This window comes from Phascolarctos cinereus, unplaced genomic scaffold (assembly GCF_003287225.1).
Source record: "Phascolarctos cinereus isolate Bilbo 61053 unplaced genomic scaffold, phaCin_HiC Scaffold_3;HRSCAF=262, whole genome shotgun sequence".
Taxonomy (NCBI): Eukaryota; Metazoa; Chordata; class Mammalia; order Diprotodontia; family Phascolarctidae; genus Phascolarctos; species Phascolarctos cinereus.
Window position 1 is genome coordinate 161383107 of NW_027555736.1, and position 24970 is coordinate 161408076.

The 24970-nt window shown below is 35.3% G+C and overlaps 1 protein-coding gene across 4 annotated transcripts in view; it reads left to right on the forward strand.

Moving 5' to 3' along the window:
* Positions 1–24970, forward strand: part of MYO5A (myosin VA) — a 220600-nt gene that overhangs the window by 113300 nt on the left and 82330 nt on the right. For all 4 annotated transcript variants that reach the window (XM_020980968.2, XM_020980986.2, XM_078151253.1 and 1 more), the window contains exons 10-16: positions 1336–1601; positions 3098–3179; positions 4917–5057; positions 9649–9774; positions 11166–11249; positions 21423–21584; positions 24415–24512. In XM_020980968.2, coding sequence (XP_020836627.1) covers positions 1336–1601; positions 3098–3179; positions 4917–5057; positions 9649–9774; positions 11166–11249; positions 21423–21584; positions 24415–24512 — 959 coding nt within the window. The remainder of the gene's footprint in view (positions 1–1335; positions 1602–3097; positions 3180–4916; positions 5058–9648; positions 9775–11165; positions 11250–21422; positions 21585–24414; positions 24513–24970) is intronic.

The window sequence follows — 24970 nt, forward strand, 5'->3', positions numbered from 1 at the left end:
GCTGGCACTATAAATGTACATTGCCATAACGAAAACAGATGACAGAAACATAGAATCAGGACTCAAAAGCTAATTTAGCCTTCACTTATAGAAACCTCTGTCCAAATTGTGTCCGTGCCTGCCAGTTCTAAATTGACTTTATTATCCATTTCACTGCACTAACTAAATCATAGAAAAATCATGTGAGTTTTTGCTGATCATCATTGTCACCATCATCAGATGTCTTATTTTAAAATTTTCTTAAAATGACATTTCTGCTTCCTTCTTCTCTTCCTTTTTTCTTCTATGGTTATAATAGAAAAAATATTGAAGATATATTATCAGAGAGCATCCTTCATTTATTTATCCTTATTATTCTTGATATTGGCAAATTTTCTTAGAAATTTAATTCATGTGATATTGATATATATAACTAGAATATTTGGACTTTATTTTAATCCATTTGGGATGGAATAGTTTCTATTCCTTGTTTTATGATAATATTGGTTGTTAGGTCTCAAATGTGCTTTTACTTAATATAGGTAAATGTTCCCACGCTGTTTAAAATAAATAGTTTCTACATAGCAAAGCAGGGAATTTTAGCTCAGGAAGTGATGACTCCATTCGAGAAAATAAGTATAGAATGTACTGACCTACTTTCAAATGATGTAGTATTCATGTACGTATATTTAAGATGCTTATTTTAGGGAATAGTGCCATGATTTCAGTAATGCTGTTTGCTAATAAATGCTTAATATATTTGTATTTACAATGAATTGGTAGCTAGGCAAAAAAGAAGGAAAAATGAAGAATAGTGCAGTGATGAAAGCAGAAGACCTAGATTATAGCCCTAGCTCTGTCATTAATCAGCTGTATGACCTTGATCTTGGTCATTGACCAGTTCTTTCTGCGTTAGTTTCCTCATTTATGAAGTAGGGATAGTAATGCTGTCTTTATGAACTTGATGAAGAATCAAATTAGACTGTGTAATCTTTTTTATCGTTCTGTTATATATATGGAAATCTTAATCTTATTTAGTGTTTAAATTCAGAATAAAAATAAACTAATTTTAAAGAATTAAATGAGACAATTTGTGTAAAATGCTTTGGGAAAACATGAAGCACTATACAAATTTGAGTTATCTATAGAAAATAAATAAATAATAATTAGCAGTAGTTTTTATGCATTAATTTGCATTATTAGCATTACTACTATAGTAATTATCATCTGATGATCTTGGTGAATTCTTTTTTTTATGTCAGAGAATTTCCTGTTTTGTACTTTTTACCTTCACAAATATGTTCTGGAAAATTCTTATTATATGACTTATTTAAATGAGCCATTTTATTTTGGCAGCCAAAACATGAGCCTCTTATCGTTTTCTGTGATCTTATGGGAGTTGAATATGAAGAAATGTGTCATTGGCTTTGCCATAGGAAGCTGGCTACTGCAACTGAGACCTATATCAAACCAATTCCCAAATTGCAGGCCACTAATGCTCGGGATGCCTTGGCCAAACATATCTATGCTAAACTCTTTAACTGGATTGTAGATCATGTCAATCAAGCTCTTCATTCTGCTGTGAAGCAGCACTCTTTTATTGGAGTGTTGGATATTTACGGGTAAGTGTATTATGTTAGTTAATTTTTAGTTGTGTTTCATAAAACTTATAACAGATTAATTTGAGTGCTGGAAAATTTACTTCTAAAGAGAAATAACCAAATAACTTCAAGGTGTTATTAGATACTCTAGCTTTTGCCCTTTGGATTAAAGGATTTCTTCGTGATAGTAATGTAATTATCCTACATTATGTAAAAATTAAACTGGGATCCAATCTAGCTTACTCACTCTAGTAAAAACATTTTTGCTTTCACTCTCTCTTGTGGTAAAGTATCATTAAACTCTTCCATCTCTATACCTTTAAACATGGTGTCCCCCATGCCTGGAATGGATTCTCCTGATATCTCTTTGTGTTGAAACTATCTTCTTTCTGCCAGGCCCAAATCAAAAGCTCAAATAGTCAGTACACATTTATTAAACACCCACTATGTATCTGGCACTGTGCTAACCACTGCGAATACAAAGACAAAAAAAAGACAAGACATCCCCACCCTCAAGGAGTTCACGTTCCAGTGGGAGAAGATAACACACAAAAATCTAAAAAGGAAGGTACTTAATGTGGGTGGCATGGTGAAGAAATCAGAAAAGTCTCAGGGTTGTCCCATACCTCCTATATGATGTTTTTTTAAAATTATTTTTTTTGTTTTTCCTTCCTAGAGCTAGAAGTTATCCTTTCTTCCTCAAATCTAACATGTTTCCTTCTTTAGACTTCTCTTATGTTCCCATTAGATTCTGACTTGTATTATATTTGTTTGTGTATATGTCTTCTTTACCTACTGTATTATAAACTCTTTAAGGGCTAGCTCTATGTCTTAGTTTTATCTTCGGTGTCTTCAGCACCCAGCATAGTACCTTGGACACAGTAGGCACTTAATAAATGTGTATTACATTGAATTGAATTGAATTATAAATCTAATTCGACTCTAACTCTTCCCTTCAATATATTCCACTTTTTACTGTTAAATTCCTTATTGTATACTTGTGTTTAATGTAATAGTTTTTATTTATGAACTATGCTTTTAAAAAAATAGACAAAATAGACAAACACACACAAAACTCTGCTTAATTTTTTGTTCCTGTGCCATTTGTACCAAGTTCTCTTGGTATTCTCATTGGAATAATGGTGATTTTGTAAATTGACCATTGAGAAAGTACTATAATGACCTCAAACACTGTACTATATGCATTTATTAGTGTTATATTAGTACTTGAATAGTGCCATAATGTCTTTATTGATGACTTTAAATATCTTCCACTTTGGGGTGAGATTTCCAAAGCTTATTGTCTTGTTAGTACAATATGTTTATGCTTTTCTGTTATCTTTCTGGAGTCTGGTGGACTTTCAGGTTCATTGGAACCTTCTTCCAAGAAAGTAGTCAAACTTCATTGCTTTGGAGAGAGAATTTCAAATAATTTAGGGCTTTCCTTAGTGTTTCTGTTGTGCAGAGTTTTGTGTGTGTTTGTTTATTTGTGCAGCCAATTATCTTTGGTTTTACAGGTTTGAAACATTTGAGATAAATAGCTTTGAACAATTTTGCATCAACTATGCCAATGAGAAACTACAGCAACAATTCAACATGGTAAGAATTTTCTTTATTACATTCCCCTCTGCTAAAAAGTGATTCCTTTGAAAAGTCCGAGTTGTATTTGAAATCTGATTCTTGAAATGAATTCCCAAATTATACTTATTTTCTCGTGTTTCAAATAGTTTAGGAAATGATGCTGAATAATTAAGATAATATCTAGAGTATGTCATGGTCTGTGTAGACTCCAAATGTACCCTGCCCCTAGAATGCTCAGTGGAGCTACACTGAGAATCTTGTGCCCCCAAATGAAGTTCTTAGAGTAGCATGATAGAAAGTGGTTTGGAAAATATAGACACTGACTTTTGTAGTGTATTTGAGGTGATTTTATGTAATGCTAAGATTGTACCTTAACTCTTATTTGCACTGTTACGTGATTAGAATAGAAATTAAATCTCCCCATGTTAGACTCACGATTTTATGGTGTGAAATACCACCTTCCTCCCCAAAAGAACTCGTTTTCTTGAATAATGGTTGCTCAGTGAGCCAATGGGAAAGTTTCTTTAGCCTTGTTTTTTACCCTCCTATATAGCAGGTATATAAAATATCCCACTGAATTATTATGGTGTTTGGAGATGCTTGAATTAAAGAGGATATTTATATAGGAAAAAGGATTCAGTTATACAGTAAATCAAACTCCTTAGCACAAATGTTAAAATAAGATTGCATTGCCTTTAAGGTCAAAAACATAATATAGTTTCTAGTGTGAATAAAAATATAAATCCTGTCAAACTCCCACCAGAATCCAAATAGCAGTTTTTCCTTATGCCAGTGTCAAGAACTAAAATCTGTTAAAACAACAACTTGTCATTCACCAGCTCATTTGAGCTATATATAATTTAGCATGATGTTTATATAGTTACTTAATTCTTAGTGTCATATCTCTCAGTTTTCATTCAGTAAATTTTGGGGTTTGGATAACTATGCTGGGCTTACAGATTTGAGCTTGAGGGGTTTTAGGCACTATTTTATAAATCTAGAATAATTTGAGATACTGTATTCTATATCCACATTTACCTTCAAATGTTTTGACAATTTAGCAGTGTTTCTGGGGCCCAAAGATTCAGTTTAGCTTTGACATTTGAGAGGAAAGCTGAATAATTATGGTCCCAGTCAAATGCTTCTGTTGTCTTAAATGGAGACTACTTATCATTAACAAAATGAAAAAAGACAGAGACCATTGTATTCAGAGACAGTGGTAACCATCCTTCATAAGTGTGCTGCTGACACAGCACTCAGCTGTTGCATTGGAATTGAGGGCAGTAGGAATTTGCTTTCCATTGGAATTTCATGTACATGGAATTTCCATGGAATTCATGTACTATTACTAAAATGAAGGTAAGCCTTTCATCTCTATGCTTCCACATCATCTATATCGACATCTACAGACACATTCGTTGCATAGTACAGCAGTTTAATAAGTCAGGGAAATGTATTATAGAAAGATTTCTGGGAGGAAAGAAAGTTAGCATTTAAACCCTCCGCTCTCTAGACTAACCACATCCAAAATTACTCATATCCTGAGGTGATGAATAGCTAATGTTTGTTAAGTTTTCTTATACAGTGTCAGATGTCCTCATTCTATTTCCCTGACTAGATTGCAATATCTGGAAACCAGCAGGAGTTTTATAACGTTCTTAATAACACAGATCCTCAATAAATGTGGTTAATAGACTTAATCCCTGTATTTTGATGCTGATGGTTACAAAGATGACTTTCCCCCCCTCCCTATAGCATGTCTTTAAGCTAGAACAAGAAGAGTATATGAAGGAGCAAATTCCATGGACACTCATAGATTTTTATGACAATCAACCTTGTATTAACCTTATTGAAGCAAAACTGGGCATTCTGGATTTGTTGGATGAAGAGTGCAAGGTAGGTAGAATATTTCCAGCTGAGTACTTAAGGTCTATTGTAAGAGGTGCAATAAGCTTAGAAGGGTTAGATTTTGTTAAGTAGTGATTCATAAGCCAAATATGGCTTATTTTAGAGGGCCTTTCTTACCCCCTTGGTAGTGAATATCATAGCTCAACAATTGTTTTTTCTCACTTGTATGTACCAGTTCCCATACAACTATAGTTGTGGGAGGTTGCTAACTCCCATAAGTTCCATTTTGCTAATGCTGGATAAGGAACATGGCATTTTTTGTTCGTTTGTTTTTAAATCTCATTCTAAACTATGAGAGAGAATATTTTCAGTTTCTTCTCTGGAAATTTTGGTCATGTATTAGTCCTATCAGTGTGTGTATAATTCCTTTTTGTTCAATAGCAGGAGATGTTTAAGGAAATTATTGACTCCCTTTTTAAGCTGTATTTTTTTTAAACATCAGTACTAAATTATCTTTGAAAGAAATTTTAAGTAATTCACACCCACACTGAATATAAATCACATTATAATGCAGATTGTGTTTTCCCATAAAAAGCTGTTTTTTCAACCCACTCTCAATTACTCTGAGGCTGATTACCCATGTGGTAGATTTTCCATATATTCCATTTCTCTTTTCTTTTGATATCTCTGTTTTTTGGAATTTCATTAATTATTAGCATCTCACTCAAAGAAGGTGGGAGAAAAATGGCTCAAAAAATAGTTCGAGATCATCTATCGATTTCTTTGTCCCTGCTACTACTACTGTCCTTCGTTGTCAAAGACAATCAATCAAATTTGGTTTCATGTGTATCATGACTATAGTTTAACAACTGAGCAGTATCCATAGCAGGAAAGAGTAGCTAGTAAATCACAAATTAAGATTTATAGTAAAATGACTTCAATTGTCAAAGCTGATTATTTGTTTTGAGTAATGAATTCTATTTTGGTAAAGGCCATTAGCCATATAAGTTTTGAAAGTACGATTAAAACTTTACTATTTCAAACAAATCAGGGAGAGAAGGAGAAGGGAACAAGCATTTATAAAGCATTTATTAATTTATTATTAATTATAACTATGTGCTAGGTACTGCTAAGAGCTTTACAAATATTACCTCATTTTATCTTCACAATAGCCCTGTGAAGTAGGTGCTATTATTATCCCCATTTTACAGTTGAGGACACTAAGTTAAGTGACTTGCCCAGGATCATCCAGCTAGTAAATGTATGAGACCAAATTTGAACTTAGGTCTTCCTGATTCCAGGCCAATCATTTTATCCACTGTATCACCTGCCAACCTCAGAAAAACTAGGAAAAAAGCTAGTTTGAATTAGTAAACACTTGGAAAAGAATTTCGGTTTTGTTACTTTCTTCATCTTTAAAATCAAGAAGATAGGCTAGATTATTTGCAAGGTTACTTCCTGTTCTAATATTCTTTGAATCTAAGTGTTCCATAGTAGATGTCTGCAGGAAACCTACTTTGATGGGAAGATTATATTCTTTGTAATTAGCATAACAGTTGTTTGTAAGCAAGTGGCTACTTGAAGGTACTTACTAACAGTTTTCATAATAGTTTCATAACAGTAGCTTAAACATCCACTCTGTAGTTGTGTTTACAACAGTTGATTAGCAAACCCTTTTTTTTCAAATAAACTTCAGCTTGATTACCCACAAAAAATATCACCAATTTGAATTTTACAAGTCTTACAGTTGACTTTAGAAATCCAAGTTTAGCATTTCATTTTTATACTATTATACTCATAATGAAGCCATAAGGTATTATTTAAATTAACCAATGATCACCCTTGTCATTAGAGGAATAAACAAAAGCTTAATGAGTTAATTGGCTTATTTTCTTCTCTCGTACAGGTATAGATAAATGAGAGATCTTTAACATTTGAATAAGTAGCATTCTTTAGTCATTGGTGACAGCTATGGGATCTAAGGCAAATCATTGATATTATCTGGAATTAACTTTCCTCATGTGTAATAGATCATTTCTAAGGTCCCTAACATTTTTGGCTCTAAAGCTGGAAAGGACCTTAGAAGTCTGAGAGTATGCCTCTCTCATTTGGCAGATTAGGAAACTGAGGCCCAGAGAAGTCATAGGAAGTAGCTGAGCTATCCACTATACCATGCTGCCTTGACATTATTTGCCTATAATATATATTGGCTACTACTTTCCCTTAGTATAATGTCTAAAGACATAATACTTCAAGTTTCTGTAATGTAACATTGGTAACATTTTGTTTGTTTCTAAGATGAAAATGTTTTCAAGATATACTTACATTTACAACTTAGTTATTGACTTGAAGTCATAGGTCTAGAGTTGGAACAGAATTCAAAGACCAGCTAACCAACCTCCTTTTTCTGTTGATGAGGTAATTTGGGCCCAGGGGGGTGGTAACTTTTTCACAAGTGAAAAAATTAAAGGCAGAATTTGACCTATATGATTCCAGAGATAGCATTCTTTTTATTGTGCCACCTGTATAAATTTAAGTTAGAGTTGCTTTAGTTTTGTGGGCAGTTAGGCAGCCCCGTGGATAGAGTGCTCAGCCTGGAGTCGGGAAAACCTGAGTTCAAATCCAGTCTCAGACACTTACTAGCTGTGTAATCTTGGGCAAATCACTTAACTCTGATTTGCCTCAGTTTCCTCATCTGTAAAATGAGCTAGAGAAGGAAATGGCAAACCATTTCTTGACAAAGATATTCAGTATCTTTGCCAAGAAAATCCCAAATGGGTTCACGGAGAGTTGGATACAACTAAAATGACTAAATGACAACAAAAATTTAGTTTTTAAAATATGGTGTTCCTATCCTCAAGAAACACATAGAGACCATAATGTTTTAAATACATTGGTGAGTGATATCTTTGCTAACTGATAATTTAAAATATAACTATATATCATGGAATCACAGAGTTGGAAGGGACCTTGGAGGCCATCTTGTCCAACCAACCTGTTCATACTTGAACAGAAATCCTCTGTATCATCTAGCCTTTCCTTGAGAACTCCTAATGGACAGGAACCCACTACCTCTCAAGGCAGCCAGTGCAATGCTGGGTAATTCTAATTATTAGAAACTTTTTACTTACATTAAACTTAAATCTTATTCTCTGTAGCTTCTACCCATTATTGCTAGTTCTTCACTCTGGGGCTAAGCAGCACAAGACTAATCTCTCCTTCCATATGATCCTCCTTCATTGACTAGAAGAGGGCTGCCATGTTTTGTCAAGTCTTTTCTCTTGCTTAAATATTCCCATGTCCTTCAACTGAGTTTCAAATGGTATAATCTCAAAGATTCTTCAACATCTTCTACTCTTTCAGACTTCATTTTAGTCAGTTATTCAATGATAGATGGGACAGCCTGGAGTAGTGGATATACGTCAGGCCTTTGAGTCAAAAAGACATAGGTCCACACTTCTGACACGTGCTATCTGTAACCATGGGCAAATCATTTAACCCCTTAGTGATATATGCAGTCCTCCAACACTATACACCACTTACCAGTCTGCATTGATGGGATACACTGGGAATTCCCTACACTCATGAAATCTCAACTCTGACCAAAAACATTTGGATAATAGACGTAAATTTCCCTATTGTCCAAAATTTCAAGATTTTTTTTTTCAGGCTTAAGGTCTACCTATAGAATTTTAGCTACTTTGCTGTATGCTTTTGACTTTAGTTGTGCACAGATACGAAGCGTGGTTATATAGGGGAGAACACTAGATCTGAAGTCAGAGGACGTGGGTCCAAATCCCTACTTCTTTTACAACCTGTATAATCTTAGGCAAATCATTCTAACCTTTCTGGTCTTAGGTTTTCTTATGCAAAGAAAGGTAGTTGGCCTAGTTGGACTCTAAGCTCCTTTCTATTTCTAAATCTATGATCTAGGTTGCTTAACTTTAGATATTTCTCCAGTTTACCAGTGTCCTTAAGAGATGTCACCTAGAACTGAACAGTTTTCCAGATATCATCCAAAAAGAGTAGAATATAGTGGGTATAATATAACCTTTCTCATTTTGGACTCTCTTTATAGATAAAAATCTGTTAGATTTTTTGACTGCCCTATCACATTATTGGTTTATATTGAGCTTGTACCACTAAAATCCTCTGATCTTTTTTAAATGCTAGCTAGCCATAACTTTCCCATCTGGTATTTGATAAAAAAAAAATTTGTCTCTTTCTGAATGTGTTCAATATATATGATAAATATCATCTTCCCATAAGCTTGTCCTGATTTCTTAACATGTCAAGAATACATATAGCTATAAGATTTTCTTTTTCATTAGCTTGCCTTTTAGTATAAAAGTCCATTTAATTATTCACTTGCAACTTTTGAAATATGTTAAATAAAAAAATAGAAAAGAATGCTTTAAGTCATCCTTAGAAAGATATTCAATTATACTATTTAATAATAATTGGTTTGTGGTCTGCAGACCATCAAAGTGAGTCTACAGACACATAAGGAAGATAGAAGAGTTCTTTAAGTAAATGTAAAAGTATTATGTAGTTGACAAAAAGTGTAGCTTGTCATCTTAAATGCTTCAGATGAGCATCACAGCTATATTCTAACTGTTGTCTTCTTTTTCTTTTCTAGATGCCTAAAGGTTCAGATGACACATGGGCCCAGAAGTTGTACAACACACATTTGAACAAATGCGCACTCTTTGAAAAGCCCCGTCTGTCAAACAGAGCTTTTATCATTCAGCATTTTGCTGACAAAGTAAGGATGTTTTGCTCTGGGCTGTTTTATTTATTTATTTATTTTAAATTTTAGAAGACTCAAGTTTAAAAAAGGGGGAAAAAAACCAATAGCAGGTAACTCTTTCCTTCTTTGCTAAAGGTTGCATTCTGTATGGCCTTAGGGACAGGAATAGGGATTGGACCTGTGATTTCATTGGTATAGGGAACTCCCTAGTGAAGAAAATCCCTTCAATACAAGCCTGTACCTTCTCTACAAGCTATAGTTTTGGAGCGTTGCCTAGGGCATTGAAAAGGTAAGCCCAGAATCTCACTGCCAGTGTGTGTCAAAGAAAAGACTTGAACTTAAGTCTTCCTGGCTTTGAGGACAGATTTCTATCTACTATGCAGGATTCTTTCTCAGTTTATAGCTTTGTGGGATGATTAACCTGCATTGTTTGTTTTTGTTTTTTTTCTTCAATCCTATTTGAATTTTGATGTCAAATAATTCAGAGTTAACAATAATTGTTATTCTGTGGATAACTGGATTTCATCACTGGATTTCACACATATTAGAAAGTCATATAAAGTATCTTCAGATTGCAGGGGAGTGGGGAGTGGAGGTAGAGACATAAGTGGGCCTGGGTTACTTACCTGTCTTTGCACAGGTTACCTGTAGGGCCTGTCTTCTTTCCAGGTTTGCCATAATCTTGACTGGAGACCATAAAAGCTCCAAAGTGATCTTTCAATTTGGGGAGTAGGCCGATGGGAATTATAATCTTTGGAGGAGGGACCATTACCCCTGTGAAGTTTACCCCTATGAAATGACATCTTGGAATTTTCCACATTACTTGTTTCTTCAGTCTCTACCTCTAACCTTTGTTAGCTCTTCTACTTTCTCTCTACCAACCAACCATTTATTCTCACTCTTTTTCACTAGCAACCTTTTTCCCAAAGGGGAAATTCATTTCTGCCAAATGGTTTGTACTGAGCCACAAGTATAGATGACTATAACGTGGGAGGAAGGGGAGGAAGCATTCTGTAGTGGGACAGATGATAAGCTTCAGGCACTATGATAAGTCTTCTTGTGGAGGGGATAGGGGGCTGGCAGAGAAGCCACCCTTTTTGGTCCATTCGTATGTTCATTAAGAGTGTTGAGTGTAACAAGTAGATCAGAGATCCCACTGATTCATAAATTATTGGTCCTCATAAAAACATCTGGTGAGTTTTTCTATAGTTTTAATATGCTTACATCTTATAATTTCACTTTTATAACAGAAATTGTTTTGATTAACAGAAACATTCCTAACATAGTGCCCTGCACAAAGCAGGCACTGAAGATATGTTCCTTATAATTGATAACTAGCTCAAAAGGTTTTTTTGTTAATATTGAAGAGTTTGGTTAAATATTAAAATTTTTCCATATGTTTGCAGGTTGAATACCAGTGTGAAGGCTTTTTGGAGAAGAATAAGGACACAGTTTTTGAAGAACAAATTAAAGTTCTTAAATCAAGCAAGGTAACCGTGGATAATATTTTCCTTTGGTCATAAAATAGTCATTATAGCCAAATTATTTTGTGCTAGGTGCTATGCTAAGTATTTGTGACACAAATATGAGAAAGAAAGCCACTACCTGTTCTAGAGGAGATTATAATCTAATGCCAGAAGACAACATGACAAAAGAAAGCTGAAAAGGGCTAAGGGTGGAAGAAGGAAAGGTACCTAGTGTGGGGGATATGATGGAAAAATCCAAAACAGTGCAGCCAGGTAGTAAATGAAAGATGACTGGCCTCAGAACCTTTCTTAAATAGATCTGCCATTCAGTCAGAGGTTCTGGGAGCAGAGGGTACTGATTAGGTGTGAGTACTCAGGCTGATGTGATTTTATAGGATGATGAGGTTACAGGTGGCGTGATAGAGAAATCCAAAGGAGCACAGCCAAGTGGGAATCTCAAATGTGTAAAAATTATTTGGTTGGATACTTTGTAGACAGCCGGTTGTTAAGTGGCAATCTTCACTGTAAGCCTGCCTGCCATATTCCATTATCTATCATTTTCTTATTCTAGGATTACCATTTAGGAAATTGGCTTCCATAAAATGTCATATACACATTTAGATATTGCTCTTGGAGCAAAAACTTTTGTTTTCAATAGCTTTGAAAATATTGATTCTTATTTTAAGGCTGGCTCATTTAAGTACAAAATGCCAAATTCAACACTCAGTCACAGTAAAAGTGAAATTGTGATTCTAAGAGAATTTTGTGGGAGAAATCAAACCTCCTTTTTCCTATCCTTATGGTACCCAGGCATCATAGTTTATAAGCTTATTTTTTTAAAAAAAAGGAAATATGCAGAATTTGTTTTTAATTTCCTGTTATTTAGGTTTAAAATTGTAAATGACTATTGTTTTAGGATTAGTGGTGAAACTACAAGTTTACAATAGTGTTGTTGCTTGTTTAATAAAATGTTGATGCAAATGATATTTTTAAAGGTAATTTAACTTAGGTAGAACATTTCTAAGCTCATTATTCCCTGGAGCACAGATGATTGTCTTCTAAGTTTCCTGATGAGCTTATTCATCAGAAGGTAATCATGAATGATTAGTCATCTCTTCCATCAGTCAATCTAAGAAAGAATTTTACATTTCAAATTGTATTTTGCTTCTATGGAAGGTTTACTTCATACAAAGCCTTTAAGGCCTGCTATGTTTTAAGAGTCTTTATAAAACTGTCCAAGGGTGTGAATGCTTATTCTGTAGCACATGACAGATAGGCAGGATATATGTGCTACTTTTATTGATATCTTTTATTTTTATATCACCTTAATTTCCAAATATAACTCCCTGTCTCCTCAGGGAGCTATCCCTTGTAACAAAGAATTTTTAAAAAAAAGAAAAAATATTTATAGTAAAACTAACACATCAACCTAGTATTCCATTTTGCAAAGAAGGGATGTAAGTGCGTTTTCTGTTATCTTCTTAAGGGCTGGGCTTGGTCATTACAATTACACTGGGTTCAGTTTTGGAGTTTGGGGGACTTTTCATTTACAGTGTTGTAGTAATTGTATATATTGTTTTCTTGATTCTGCTTACTTTGCTTTGCATTGGTTCAGATGTCTTCTCATGCTGCTCTGAATTCTTCATCTTCATTATTTCTTACAGTATAGTAATAATATTCTAATACATTGATATACCATATTTAAAAAAATATTCCTCAGTTGATGAGGCCAACTATATTGTTTCCTTTTCTTAACAACTACAGAAAGTACTGTTGTAAATATTTTGGTATAAAGGATTCCTCTTTCAATCTTTGACCTCCTTGGTGTATATGCCTAGCACTGGATTCTCCAAGTTAAAGAATATTGACATTTTAGCTACTTTTAAAAAAAATTTATTTACTTCGATTTATCAATAATCACTTCCCTAAGCTTTTGAGTTTTAAATTTTTCTCCTCTCTTTTCTCACCTCCCTTCCCAAAATGGTGCACAATCTGATATATTCCTGTTAAACTTTTTTTCACATTAGTCATGTTGTAAGGAGGAATTAGAACTAATAGGAGGAACCACAAGAAAGAGGAAACAAAACAAAATAGAAGAAAAAAATAGCAAATAGTATGCTTCAATCTGCTTTCAAACTCCATCATTCTTTCTTTGGATGGGGATAGCATTTTCCATCATGAGACCTTTGGAGATGTCTTATATCCTTGCATTGCTGAGAAAGGCTAAGTCTATCAAAGTTAGTCATCGCACAATGTGGCTGTCACTGTGTACAATGTTTTCTTGGTTCTGCTCACTTTGCTGAGCATCACTCCATACAAGTCTTTCCAGGTTTTCCTGAAATCCACCTACTCATCATTTCTTATAGCACAATAGTTTTCCATTACATTTATATACCACAACTTGTTCAGCCATACCCCAATTTATGGGCATCCCCTCAATTTCCAATTCTTTGCCACCATAGAAAGAGCTGCTATAAATATTTTTGTACACATGGGTCCTTTTCCCATTTTTATGGTCTCTTTGGGATATAGCCCTAGAAGTGGTATTGCTGGGTCAAAGAGTATGCACATTTTTATAGCTCTTTGGGCATATTTCCAAATTGCTCTCCAAATGGTTGTATCATTCCACAACTCCACCAACAATGCATTAGTGTTCCAATGTTCCCACATCTTCTCCAACATTTATCATTTTCCTGTTTTGTCATGTTGGCCAATTAGATAGGTGTGATGTGGTGCCTCAGAGTTATTTTGATTTTTGCATTTCTCTAATCAATAGTGATTTAGAGCATTTTTTAATATGACTATAGATGGCTTAAATTTCTTCATCTGAGAACTGCCTGTTCATATCCTTCGACCATTTATTAATTGGGGAATGACTAATATTTTTATAAATTTGACTTAGTTCTCTATATATTTTAGAAATGAGTCCCTTATCAGAGATACTGGTTATAAAAATTCTTTCCCAGTTTTCTGCTTCCCTCCTAATCTTAGTTGCATTGGCTTTGTTTAAGCAAAAACTTTTCAATTTAATGTAATCAAAATTATCCATTTTGTGTTTCATAATGTTTTCTATCTCTTGTTCAGTCATAAATTCTTCTGTTCTCCATAAATCTGACAGGTAAACTATTCTTTGCTCTCCCAGTTTGCTGATAGTATCAGCCTTTATATCTAAATCACGCACCCATTTTGACTTTATTTTGGCATGTGGTGTGAGATTTTGATCCATGTCTAGTTTCTGCCATATTCTTTTCTAGTTTTCCCAGCAGATTTGTCAAATAATGAGTTCTTATCCCAGTAGCTGGGGTTTTTGGGTTTGTCAAATAGTAGATCACTATAGTCATTGACTACTGTGTCTTGCATACCTAACCTATTCCACTGATCCACCACTCTGTTTCTCAGCCAGTACCAAGTAGTTTTGATGATTGCTGCTTTATAATACAATTTAAGAGCTGGAGCATTAGCCACTTTTTAAAAAGCTTTATTCTAAATTGCTTTCCAGAATGGCTGGAATAATTCATAGCTCCATCTGCAATGTTTTAGTGTGCCTCTCAGCAGCTCCCCGTTTTTTTTTACGTTCTTGTTCTTTTTAAAAAATTTTTTAAATTAATTAATTTATTTTTAGTTTTCAACACTTAAACAAGATTTTGAATACTAAATTTTCTCTCCTTCTTTCCCCTCCCCCCACATGTGCATTCTGAATACCCCTTCCCCTGATCTGTTCTCCCTTCTATCACCCTCCCCCCCTTCTCTTATCCACCTCCCCTTCTGTTTTCCTGTAGGACAGGATAGATTTCTATACCTCATTGCCTGTATATCTTATTTCCCAGTTGCATGTAAAAACAATTTTTAACATTTGTTTTTAAAACTGTGGGTTCCAAATTCTCTCCCTTCCTTCCTGCCCACCCACCCTCACTGAGAAGGCAAGCAACTCGATACAGATTATACCTGTATAGTCATGCAAAACACTTCTATAATAACCATGTTGTGAAAAACTATGTTTCCCTTCATCCTGTCCCACTCCCCATTTATTCTATTCTCTCCTTTGACCATGTCCCTCCCTAAAAGTGTTTGCTTCTGATTACCTCCTCCCCGAATCTGCCCTCCCTTCTATCATCCCCACTCTCTTATCCCCTTACCCCCATTTTCCCGTAGGGTAGGATAGATTTCCATACCCAATTGAGAGGGTATGCTATTCCCTCCTTAAGTCAAATCCAGTGAGAGTAAGGTTCACTTATTCCCTCTCACTTCCCCCTTCTTCCCCTCCATGGTTAAAGCTTTTTCTTCCCCCATGTGAGATAATTTACTCCCTTCTACTTCTGGAGGTCAAAGGAGCTAGGATTAAAACCAAGAATTATCTACCCAGCAAAACTGGGTGTAATCAGTGAGGAGGAAAAATTGATGTTCAATGACATGGAGGAGTATAATTCATTCTTGAGAAGTCAGAGCTAAATAGAAAATTTGACTTTCAAATGGTTGTAAAAATTCTTTCCCAATTTTCTACTTTCCTTCTAATCTTAGTTGCATTGGCTTTGTGCGAAAACTTCTTAATTTAATGCAACCAAAGTTATCCATTTTGCATTTCATAATGTTCTCTATCTCCTGTTTGGTCATGAATTCTTCTGTTCTCCATAAATCTGCTAGGTAAACTATTCCTTGCTCTCCCAGTTTGCTTACAGTATCAGCCTTTATATCTAAATCATGCACCCATTTTGACTTTATTTTGGGATATGGTGTGAGATTTTGCTCTATGCCTAGTTTTTGCCATACTAGTCCAATAATTTTTAAATGATCTCTCCTGGATCTATCTTCCAGGTCAGTTGTTTTTTCCAATGAGATATTTCACACTGTCTTCTGTTTTTCTATTCTTTTGGTTTTGTTTTATAATTGCTTGATTTCTCATAGAGTCATTAGCTTCCATTTGCTCCATTCTAATTTTTAAGGAATTATTTTCTTCAATAAGCTTTTGGACTTCTTTTTCCATTTGGCTAATTCTGCTTCTTAAGGCATTCTTCTCCTCATTGACTTTTTGGACCTCTTTTGCCATTTGGGTTAGTCTATTTTTTAAGGTGTTATTTTCTTCAGTATTCTTTTGGGGTCTCCTTTAGCAAGCCATTGACTTGTTCTTCATGATTTTCTTGCATCACTCTCATTTCTCTTTCCCATTTTTCCTCTACTTGTCTTACTTGCTTCTCAAAATCTTTTTGAACTCTTCCATGGCCTGAGACTGATTCATATTTTTCTTGGAGGCTTTGCACATCGGAGCTTTGACTTGGTTGTCTTCTTCTGGTTGTATGTTTTGATCTTCTTTGTCAGCAAAGTAAGAATCTACAGTCTTTTTTTTTGTGCTGTTTGCTCATGTTCTCAGCCAGTTACTTGACTATTAACCTCTTTGTTAAGGTAGGGCTCTGCTTCCAATGTGGAGAATGTACTGTCCCAAGCTTCACTGGTTTTGTGCAACTGTTTTTAGAGATATTTCTAGGGACCTGTAAATTTTCAGTTCTTCCAAGGTGGTACAATCAAGGGCGAGGTGTTTACTCCTTTCCTGGCCTGTGCTCTGGTCTGTGAGTGACCACAAGCAGTCTTTTCTGCCTTGGAACTGTGAGGACAATTCCCTCTTGACCTGGCTATGAGCTCTACCATGCCAGTGCTCTTCCTCACCCCAAGACTGCCACCCAGGACTGCCATTCAGATCCAAGCATGAGCAAAGCAAGACAATCCTGCCTCAGCACTAGCAAAGATATCCCTGCTTTCCCCCTCTGATCAGCCACTCAATCCCCCTCCATCTATGGGCTGAGAGCTCTGGAAGCAGCCACTGCCCCAGGGCTGGGACTGGGGCCAGACTGAGCTCCTCTCTCACTGAGGTCCAATAGACCTTTCCTACTGACCTTCTAAGTTGTGTTCAGCATTTGTGGGTTGAGAAGTCTGGAAACCACCACAGCTCCCCTTGATTCAGTCCCCTGAAGCCTGTTCCAGGTTTGCTGAGTCCCGTCTTTGCCTGCATGGCCCATGCTGAACTGTGCTCCTCTCTCAGCCAGGCACAACAGATGTTTCCAACCAACCATCCAGGTTGTCTTGGGCCAGAAATTTGTCTTTTTGTGGGTTCTGCTGCTCTAGTATTTGTTTAGAGCCATTTTTTAGAGGTATTGGGGGGGGGCTTGGGGAAGAGCTCAAGCAAGTCACTGCTTTTACTCCGCCATCTTGGTTCCATCCCCTCTGCAGCCCTTTTGATAGTGTTCCCATCTTCTATAATTTTTGCTATATGTAATGTGTGTAAAGAACAGAGACTCTTTTATTCTTTCGTTTTTTTCTGTTTCAAATTCTCTTCTGTAGATAGCATTTCTAGTAAATATTATATAGTGATGGTGATAATGGATGCCCTTACTTCACCCCTGGTCTTATTGGAAAGGATTCTAGGTTATTCTGATAGATAATGTTTGCCCTTGTGTTGAGATAGATACTATTTATCGTTTTAAGGAGAGTTCCATTGATTCCTGTGTTTTCTAGTGTGTGTGTGTGTTTTTTTTTAGTATGGTCAATAATGCTTATAGTTTTCCTAGTATTGAACCAGTCCTGCTTTCCTAGTATAAATCTATCTTGATCATAGTGTATATGATCTTTGTGATATATAACTGAAATCTCCTTAGTAGAATTTTATTTAAAATTTTTACATTGATGTTCATTAGGGAAATTGGTCTACAGTTTTTCCCCTCTGTTTTGACTCTTGCAGGTTTAAATTTTGAGAATATATTTGTGCCTTAGAAGGATTTAATAGGACTCCTTCTTTACCTAATTTTTCAAATAGTTTATATGGTTTTGGAATTAATTATTCTTTAAATGTTTGGTAAAATTTGCCTGTAAATTCATCCAGTCTGTTCTTTTTTTTTTCCTTAGGGAGCTCATTTATGACTTAATTTTGTTTTCTTAGATAAAATTATTTAAATATTCTATTTTTTGTTCTCAATCCAGGCAATTTATATTTTTGTAAGTATTCACCCATTTCATTTATTGTCAGTTTTATTGTCATATAAGAAAAATAGATCATAATTTTTGCTTTTATTCTTCATTTTGTGTGAATTCACCTTTTTAACTTTTGATATCAGTCATTTGATTTTCTTCTTTCCTTTTTTTAATCATATGAGTTCAATGATTTAGTCTATTTAAAAAAACCTAGCTCCTAATTTTATTTATTAGTTCAATTATTTTTTTCCCTTTCAGTTTTGTTCATCTCTTCTTCGGTTTTCAGGATTTTTATTTTGGTATTTAATTGGGGTTTTTTAATTTGCTATTTTTCTAGATTTTTTTTATTTGCAAGCCCAATTCCTCAATATGCTCTTTCTTCTTTTCTTCTTCTTTTTTTTTTAAAATTATGTAAGCTTTTAGAGATATAAAAATTCTAACTACTGACTTGGCTGCATCCTTACAAATTTTGGTCTGTTGTCTCCTTCTTATAATTATATTTCATGATATTATTGACTCTGTGATTTGTTCTTTGACCCATTCATTCTTTATTATTAGATTATTTAGTTTCAAATGAATTTTGAATGTGTGCTTCAAAGGCCTTTTATTGAATGTAATTTTTATTGCATTATGGTCAGGAAAAAAAGTACTTAATACATTTTCTGCTTTTCTGCATTGTGAGGATTTTATGCCCTAATACATGGGCCAATTTTTGTGAAGGTACAATATACAGCTGAAAAATAGGTGTATTTCTTTTTATTCCCATTCACTATTCTCCAGAGGTCTATCTCATCTAACTTTTCTAAAATTCTATTCATCTTCTTAACTTCTTTCTTATTTATTTTATGGTTAGATTTATCTAAGTCTGAGAAGGGTGAATTGAGGCCTTCTACTAATGATAATTTTACTATTTCCTCTAGTTACCCATTTACCCTTTCCTTTAAGAATTTGGATGTTATGCTATTTGGTGTGTGTATGTTCATTATTGATATTAATTTATTACCTATAGTGTCTTTTAGTAAAATGTAGTTTCCCTGTTTTTCTCTTTTAATTAGATCTGTTTTTGCTTTTGGGCAGCTAGGTGGCACAGTGGATAGAGTGCCAGGCCTGGAGTCAGGAAGACTCATCTTCCTGAGTTAAAATCTGGCCTCAGACATTTACTAGCTGTGTGACCTTGGGCAAGTCACTTAATCCTGCTTGCCTTAGCTCCTCTTTTGTAAAATAAGCTAGAGAAGGAAATAGCAAACCACTTCAGTGTATTTGCCAAGAAAACCCCAAATGGAGTCACAAAGAATTGTACACAACTGAAACGACTGAACAACAACAACACCAAAAAGAACAACATCTGAGATCAAGATAATCACTTTGGCCCTTTTTACTTCAGCTGAAGCGTAATAAATTCTGTTCTAGTCCCTTATTTTTAGCTCGTTGTGTATCTTTATGTTTCAAGTATATTTCTTATAAGCAACATGTTGTTGGATTCTGGTTTCTAATCCATTCTAATCCATTTTATGAGTGAGTTCATCCTATTCACATTCTTAGGTATGATTGCTGTGTGTATTCCATCTTATTTTCTTATATGTATCTTTTTCTTTTTTACCCTATCTCCTCCTCACGAGTCTGTTTTGCTTTTTTACTATTTCTTCTCTTCTCTCTCTTATTCATTCCCACCTGTTTCTTAACTTCTTTCCCTTCTACTTCCCTGTTGGGTACAATGAATTTCTGTACCTAAATATGTGTGTATGTTTATTCTTCCCTCCTTGAACTAGTTCAGATGAGAGTAAAGCTCAAGTTTTGCCTGCTCCTCACCCCCCGCAACAAAAGGTGACCAAGAGAACAGTAGTGATGACTGAACTATGTAGTTGACGCCTATTCCCACAACCTGCACACAGTGCCCTAGTATAGGCCTGGGAACTCTTCTTGGCCCTGTGCCTCACCTATCCCTATGGAATGTTTTTTACGGCCTGATTTCTTGGCCAAATTCCAATGTCCATAGAACTCTCTGTGTCTCTATGCCAATCTGGGCTGGAAAAATAACTCACTATTATATTTTATTGAATTTCCCCATCAAGATTCAGTCTATTGCACTTTCTAGGTCTGTTTTGGAGGAGTTTTTTTGAGGGAGTGGAGGAGAGCTTTGCTTTGGCTGTTTCCTGATGTTCTGCCGTCTTGTCTTCACTTCTTAACCTGAGCCTTGAAGAATAAAAGGGCTGTAGCACTTACCTCACTGGATTATTTTGGAAATCACATGAGATTATGAACGTAAAGGACTTTACAAGCCTCAAAGGACTATATAAATGGATGTTATTTATGTATTTGGCTCTATGATGCATATATCTACTGCCTGTCATATTCGTGAAGGCACTGATATTATGCTTTATCTAAACTTCATATTCCCTCTAATACTTGGCATGTACTGGACATTAATAAAAGTTTACTGTTAAATTGAATTGAGCTTGAGCTCCTATGAAAATGTTTTCTTCATGATGGAAACAAATTGTCATGTTAAACTGCAGTATTAAGATGAAATCTTATTTTTATAATGAAACACTAGAGCAGCAATAATATTTTCACATTTAAAATTTCTTATGGGAAGTTCTACATGAACTGGTTCAAAAATGAATTAAGCAGAAGCAGGAAATAAGTATTCCTCATGACACCAATGTAAATAGAAAGAACACATAATCAAATCTTAACACTATAACTGTAATGACCAAGAATCTTTGTCCTGGAGAAGAGTTGATAAAATGCACCTCTCTCCCTTCTTTGCAGAGATGATGTTAGAAATGTGGATGCAGAATATCATATACAAGGTCACTCAGTTAATGTATTGGTTCTGCTTAATTGTTTGTTTTGCTTTCTTTTTTCTTTATTAGAAGGACTGGTTCACTATGTAGTGTATGAAGAAGGGGTATATTCAGAAATAATGGTGATGTAAAGACAAAAGATATCAATGAAAATGAAAAGGAAAAAAAGCATTTTTATGAATTCATTTATCAAATCTGTGTTGTAGAACAACACAACTTTTCTTCCATCTATATTGTTTTAGCATCTAACTTTAAATCCTCTACTGTTTCTTTGCCATTGAATCATATAATGTTCATGGAGTATGAGTCTGAAAGCATTTTTCTAGAGTTACTTGAAGTAATCCACTATAGTTGGAGAATATCACATTGTTTTTTTCACTAGGTTTATATTTTTATTCTAGTTTTAATATTTTTTTTTCTGTTTGTCACATAGTTTAAGATGCTCCCAGAATTATTTCAAGATGATGAAAAAGCCATTAGCCCCTCTTCAGCCACTCCTTCTGGGCGTACCCCACTCTACAGGACTCCTATAAAGCCAACTAAGGTTAGACCAGGCCAGTCAACAAAAGAGCACAAGAAAACTGTGGGACACCAGGTAAGTGGTACATTGCTAATCTTCTTCCTTTCCTAACATCAGTTAAGACGCAAACTTTCCTTGCCCTTTCTCAATGAACCCTGATGTTTAATGCTTCTTATCCAATAAGAAGTTACTGGGACTTTAACCCATTAGAATGTAAGCTCATTAAGGACATGAACAAATTTCTTTTTGTTTTTAGTCCCTGGCTACCATACTGTCTGACACATAATAAATGATTAAGAAATGTTTGCATAATTGAATATGATTTAGTATCCATTTCTTCCTCCCCCAACACACATTCTACCAATCCTAATCCTACACATTCTTCAGAGCTCACCTCTAGCTGCACCCTCATCTTTTTTATGAATCCTTTTCTGATTCAGCTCAACCAACAAAGATTTTATCGGTTTCTCAATTCCACCAGGCCTTTGAGTTTGTATTAGAATAATCTTTATCTTTTTCTCTTTCATATACACACTTCTTATATAGAGTCTAAGCTACTGAAGGTCAAAAACTATGCCTTCTATTTCTCTTAGCTTCCTACCCTCTAGGGGATGCAGCACACATTAAATAAGTAGTTGTTGAATGAATGAATATATGAGGCAGACTTCCAGTTCCTAACCCTAAGGATCTCAGAGAAAACAAAGCATTGCTTGTCTTTGCTTCGTTTTGACTTGGATTGTGCTAGGACCTCAAAGCCAAGCTTTAGCTAGCTGCTGCTTCTAGTCATGGATGCTGAATTTCAAGCTTGGTGGTTGGTAGGTACAAAATAGGCACTTCTGACCTTTATCCAAGGTGTGAAAACACCTGTGTAGTCATGGCCTTTTACCCGATAGCCAGTAGGATAAGTTTCTAGGAGTATAACAGTTTCAGGTTAGTCCTTAAGGTAGGCCCTTCTCAACCCCACCTAAGAAGAATTAAGGGGGTAGAGGTATTTTTGCATAGAAATTTTTTCCCTTTACAATCATTTTGCTCAGGGCCTGAAGAATAAGCTAACAACACTATTTAAAAAACAGTATTCACAAATATCACTATCGATAAGTAGCATCTTCTTTTTAGGAAAAGGAGAAACTTAGGATGTTCCTTTGCCTCTTCCAGGAATGTCTAGTTTAATAATAAATTAACATCTGGTCCTCTGCTTTTAAGCTTGGTAAACTGGGTTTCTGCCAGATCAGGATGATGGACAAAGAGTTCCACAAGTGAGATAATACTATGCTTTCTATTTCATGCCACTGGAATTTGAATAATGTTAGCATTCATGAGAAGCCTCAGTTCCTCATCTAAAACTGAGGTGTCTGGCCTAGATGGTATCTAAGGTCTTTTCCAGCTCTAAATCTTTGAGAGAGAGAGAGAGAGAATATATGTGTGTGTGTGTGTGTGTGTGTGTGTGTGTGTGTGTAGAAACGGAAACAGTTGATAAAGGGTCAGCCTTGGAGTTAGGAAGACCTGGGTTCAAGTCATCCTGCTTCTGACACATACCAGTATTGTGATCATAGACCCCCAAACCTCTCCATGTCATAGGCAACTGTCTCAGATTATAAATTACAGACAAGTCATCAGTCCATCTATTTGTAGAGAGTAGAGGGAATTTCTGCACCTGGAGTTTTCCACAGGGAAGAAATCAGTTCCAGGCTGTTCTCCTGCCCCCCCTCCCATACACATACACACACACACACACACACACACACACACACACACACCCTGTGTGCTAATTTCATAGGATTACAGATTCGGATTTGGAAGGAAGCTCAATGGCTGTCTAGTCCAACCCCTTTATTTTACACACAAGGAAACTGATTCCTAGGGGTGTCTTGTCTAAGCTCACACATAATATGAATCAGAGACAGCATTTAAACCCATTCCTCTGACTCAAGTCATTTCTCCTTCTACTGTACCACACTGCCCCTAGGTTGTTGTTTGGTCATATCTGACTTTTCGTGACCCCACGGACTTTGTCTATGGAGTTTTCTTGGCAAAGATACTAAAGTGGTTTGCCATTGTCTTCTCCAGTATGTCCCCATTTTACAGATGAGGAGTTAAAGCACACAATTAGTAAGTGTCTAAGGCTGGATTTGATCTCAGATCTTCCTGACTCCAGCCCCATCCTCTATCCACTGAACCTAGCTGCCTCCTAGGTAGTAACTATGTTTTTCAACACTTTTTAGCAAAAAAAAAATTGATTTTGAGGTAAACCTCAAAATTGAGTGAGAATTTTGTGTCCATAATACTTAAGTATCACTCTGAATAAAATTATGTGAATTGAAGATGGGAGAGGAATGATTTGTGTTTTTCAAATTAAATCTACAATGCTCAAACTTAAATTGCTGCTGCTTTTAGTTCTAGCAATCCTTTAGCAATTACCTTTCTGTATTTCAGGAGACAGGATGATGAGTGCCAGTGTGTTTTGCACTAATGACATAGGAATACCATTTAAAAGAGGCACTTTGGTGGGTAGAAAGTTCCAGACTTGAAATCAGAATATTTGGGTTTGAATCCTAGCTAGTGTGACTTTGGACATATCCCTTAAACCTTCTAAGCTTCGGTTTTCATGGCTATAAATGCCATTTTAATGGTTGTTCTGCCTGTCTCACAGGTTTGTTAACTTCATGAATTCTAAAGCTCTAACCAGTGTCCACCACTATGAAATCATTCCTGCTGTAATGGAAAGGATACATTTTGAAAATGAGATACTCTATTGATATCTTCTTTTTCACTGGTTTCATTCCTATTTCATTCACTGATCATTTTTTATGTAGTATTAAAAAAACCTATGAACAAGATGATATGATCTTAAAGCTAATCCAACTCTTATATCTTTGACTCCTCTTTTCTCTTATTTTTCACGTAGTTCAGAAACTCCCTTCATCTGCTGATGGAGACTCTCAATGCTACAACTCCCCATTATGTGCGCTGTATTAAACCAAATGACTTCAAGTTTCCATTTACGTAAGTATATTTTTTAACTTCTCAATTGAAAAAAGTATATTTAACGACCCTGGGAAAGAAGTCACTGAGTAATAAATCACTTGGAAAAAACTATCTTGAGGCAGCTAGGTGGCACAGTGGGTAGAGCTCTGGGCTTGGAGTCAGGAACACCTGAGTTCAAATTTAGCCCCAGACACTTATTAACTATGGACCCTGGTCAAGTCAGTTAGTCTCTGTCAGCCTCAGTTTCCTCATCTGTAAAATGGAGATCATAACAGTCCTTACTTCCCAAGGTTGTTGTGAGAATCACCAAATGAAATAACATGAAGTGTTTTGTAAATCTTAAAGCACTATAAAAATACTAGCTACTACTATTATTATCATTACTATTTCTATTATTGTTATTAAAAGAGATGTAAGTAAACTGAAGGAGAGAATGAGAAGACAATGGCATAAAGTAACCTAAAGAAAACTGAAAG